Source organism: Sinocyclocheilus rhinocerous, unplaced genomic scaffold, assembly GCF_001515625.1.
Source record: "Sinocyclocheilus rhinocerous isolate Xijiao unplaced genomic scaffold, SAMN03320098_v1.1 scaffold612, whole genome shotgun sequence".
Classification (NCBI taxonomy): Eukaryota; Metazoa; Chordata; class Actinopteri; order Cypriniformes; family Cyprinidae; genus Sinocyclocheilus; species Sinocyclocheilus rhinocerous.
This window is the reverse complement of record NW_015625585.1, coordinates 1,174,167-1,176,887: the sequence shown is the minus strand read 5'-3', so window position 1 is coordinate 1,176,887 and position 2,721 is coordinate 1,174,167. Positions and strand designations below refer to the sequence as shown.

Below are 2,721 nucleotides of genomic sequence, written 5' to 3'. Positions count from 1 at the left end.
TTTTTTTTTATGCCAAAAATCATTAGGATATTAAGTAAAGATCATGTTCCTTGAAGATATTTTGTAAATTTCCTACCGTAAATATATCAAAACTTAATTTTTGATTAGTAATATGCATTGCTAAGAACTTGATTTGGACAACTTTAAAGGCGATTTTCTCAGTATTTAGATTTTTTTGCACCCTCAGATTCCAGATTTTCAAATAGTTGTATCTCAGCCAATTATTGTCCTATCATAACAACAACCATATTTCAATAGAAAGCTTATTTATTCAGCTTTCAGATGATGTATAAATCTCAATTTCGAAAAATTTACCCTTATGACTGGTTTTGTGGTCCAAGGTCACATATAATTGACATTAAAATAAGATAATTACAAAAAATAACAATAATTGCTACGTATGTGTTCATCATGTCTCCAGCTCAGTTTGGTGCTAATGCCATCCTGGGAGTGTCTTTGGCCATCTGCAAGGCCGGTGCTGCAGAAAAAGGTGTCCCTCTGTATCGTCATATTGCTGATCTGGCAGGAAACACAGAACTAGTGCTGCCAGTTCCAGTAAGAAAATTCATTACTCAATTGCATGACTTCAGTTCGCAACATCATAATTCACATCTGTAGGTATTTTCTCTTAGACTGACTAAGCACATCTTCTCTATCCATTCGTCAGGCCTTTAATGTAATCAACGGAGGCTCCCATGCTGGAAACAAGCTTGCCATGCAGGAGTTCATGGTGCTTCCTGTGGGGGCGGAGTCATTCCGTGACGCCCTGCGTGTCGGAGCCGAACTCTACCAGACTCTGAAGGGTGTCATCAAGGAGAAGTACGGCCAAGATGCCACCAACGTCGGTGACGAGGGAGGATTCGCTCCAAACATCCTGGAGAACAGTGAAGGTGTGTTTCTAGCGCGCTAGAAAAGCTTTATCGCCTTGTCTGAGTGTGTGATCCAATTTCATCATAATGAATTTATCCATTACTACGTTCTGTTGGCTTCTCCATCACGCCGCCACAGCACTTGAGTTGATAAAGACGGCCATTGACAAGGCCGGGTTCACAGATAAAGTCGTGATCGGGATGGATGTAGCCGCCTCGGAGTTCTACCGTGACGGGAAGTACGACCTTGACTTCAAGTCCCCTCCAAACCCAGACAGACACATCACCAGCGATGAGCTGGTAGAGATCTACCAGACGTTTGTCAACGATTATCCAGGTAAACTGGGAATAAAATAAGATATAAAGGAAATGTTAAAGTTTAAATGTTAATATAGTCACTTTGAAGTTTATTTAAAGGAAAGTATCTTGGAAATTCAGTTTAAAACCTGTAATAATTGATTTTTTCCTTTTACTTTGCCTGTTTTTAAGTAATGCACAGTAGAAGTCTAGGGGCAATTGTCACTATTGAAATTAATTGTATTATTATTATTCAAATACAATTTATTATCACAGTCTTTACTAACACTTAAAAATTAATTAAATTAAGTCATCATGAGAATAGGAATATAACTATTTATCAACCTTTGTCATTGCAAAGTTACATCCAACCTTTCAGGATCGTGTCAAACTAGTAAATATGATAACTCTCACTTGATGTGCACTACTGTTCAAAAAAAAGTTTTTTAATGTTTTTCCAAAGAAGTCTCTCATGTTCACCAAAGCTGCATTTAACTGATCAAAAATACAGTAAAAATAGTAATATTGTGAAATTTTATTACAATTTAAAATAACTGCTTTCTATTTGAATATGTTAAAATGTAATTTCTTGCTGCGATGCAAAGTTGAATTTTCAGCATCATTACTCCAGGCTTCAGTGTCACATGATCCTTCAGAAATCATTCTAATATGCTGATTTTGTGCTGGATAAATATTTCTTACTATTATCAATGTTGAAAACAGTTGTGCTGCTCATAGGGATATTTTGATTAATATAAAGGAACAGCATTTATTTGAATAATAAATCTTTTGTAACCTTACGCATGTCTTTACTGTCACTTTTGATGCATCCTTGCGAAATAAAAGTTATGATTAATCTATTGTTCCCATCTTAATCGCCAGTGGTGTCCATTGAGGACCCATTTGATCAGGACGACTGGGCCGCTTGGTCTAACATGACAGGTTCCATGGGGATCCAGATTGTGGGCGACGACCTGACTGTGACAAACCCAAAGAGGATAGAGAAGGCTGCGGAAGACCGCGCATGCAACTGTCTGCTCCTGAAGGTCAACCAGATCGGCACCGTCACGGAGGCCATCCAGGCGTGAGTAACTGTAAACATGTCAATCTGTAAATCATGCCCCATAAACCATAGTTTAGTACCAGCGTTTTCCAGCTCCTAATCTTCTCATTTTGAACTGTGTGTCCCTCAGATGTAAGCTCGCTCAAGCCAACGGATGGGGTGTGATGGTCAGCCATCGCTCAGGAGAGACAGAAGACACTTTCATTGCTGATCTAGTGGTGGGACTCTGCACTGGACAGGTACACACAATGTTACCATTATATATATATATACAGAGTTCTGGCATGAAACTCTAGATCAGTGGTCACCAACCTTTTTAGGCCCAAGATCCCTGACCTCGGCCTTTATGAAAGACAAGATCTACCTATTGAAGAATTGATAGAAAAAGACATCCCAGATTGTGCTTCAAATTTGAGGCCTTTTACTTAGTATTTTAATTAGTGATGCGCCGGTCATAGCGGATTCAGAATTCAGATTTTCTTTTCTTTTTTT

The 2,721-nt window shown here is 38.6% G+C and overlaps 1 protein-coding gene across 1 annotated transcript in view; it reads left to right on the top strand.

Moving 5' to 3' along the window:
* Positions 1 to 2,721, top strand: part of LOC107754022 (gamma-enolase) — an 11,216-nt gene that overhangs the window by 6,539 nt on the left and 1,956 nt on the right. The window contains exons 5-9 of the mRNA XM_016570333.1: positions 422 to 555; positions 668 to 890; positions 1,009 to 1,206; positions 2,049 to 2,250; positions 2,360 to 2,468. Of these exons, the coding sequence (XP_016425819.1) occupies positions 422 to 555; positions 668 to 890; positions 1,009 to 1,206; positions 2,049 to 2,250; positions 2,360 to 2,468 (866 nt within the window). The remainder of the gene's footprint in view (positions 1 to 421; positions 556 to 667; positions 891 to 1,008; positions 1,207 to 2,048; positions 2,251 to 2,359; positions 2,469 to 2,721) is intronic.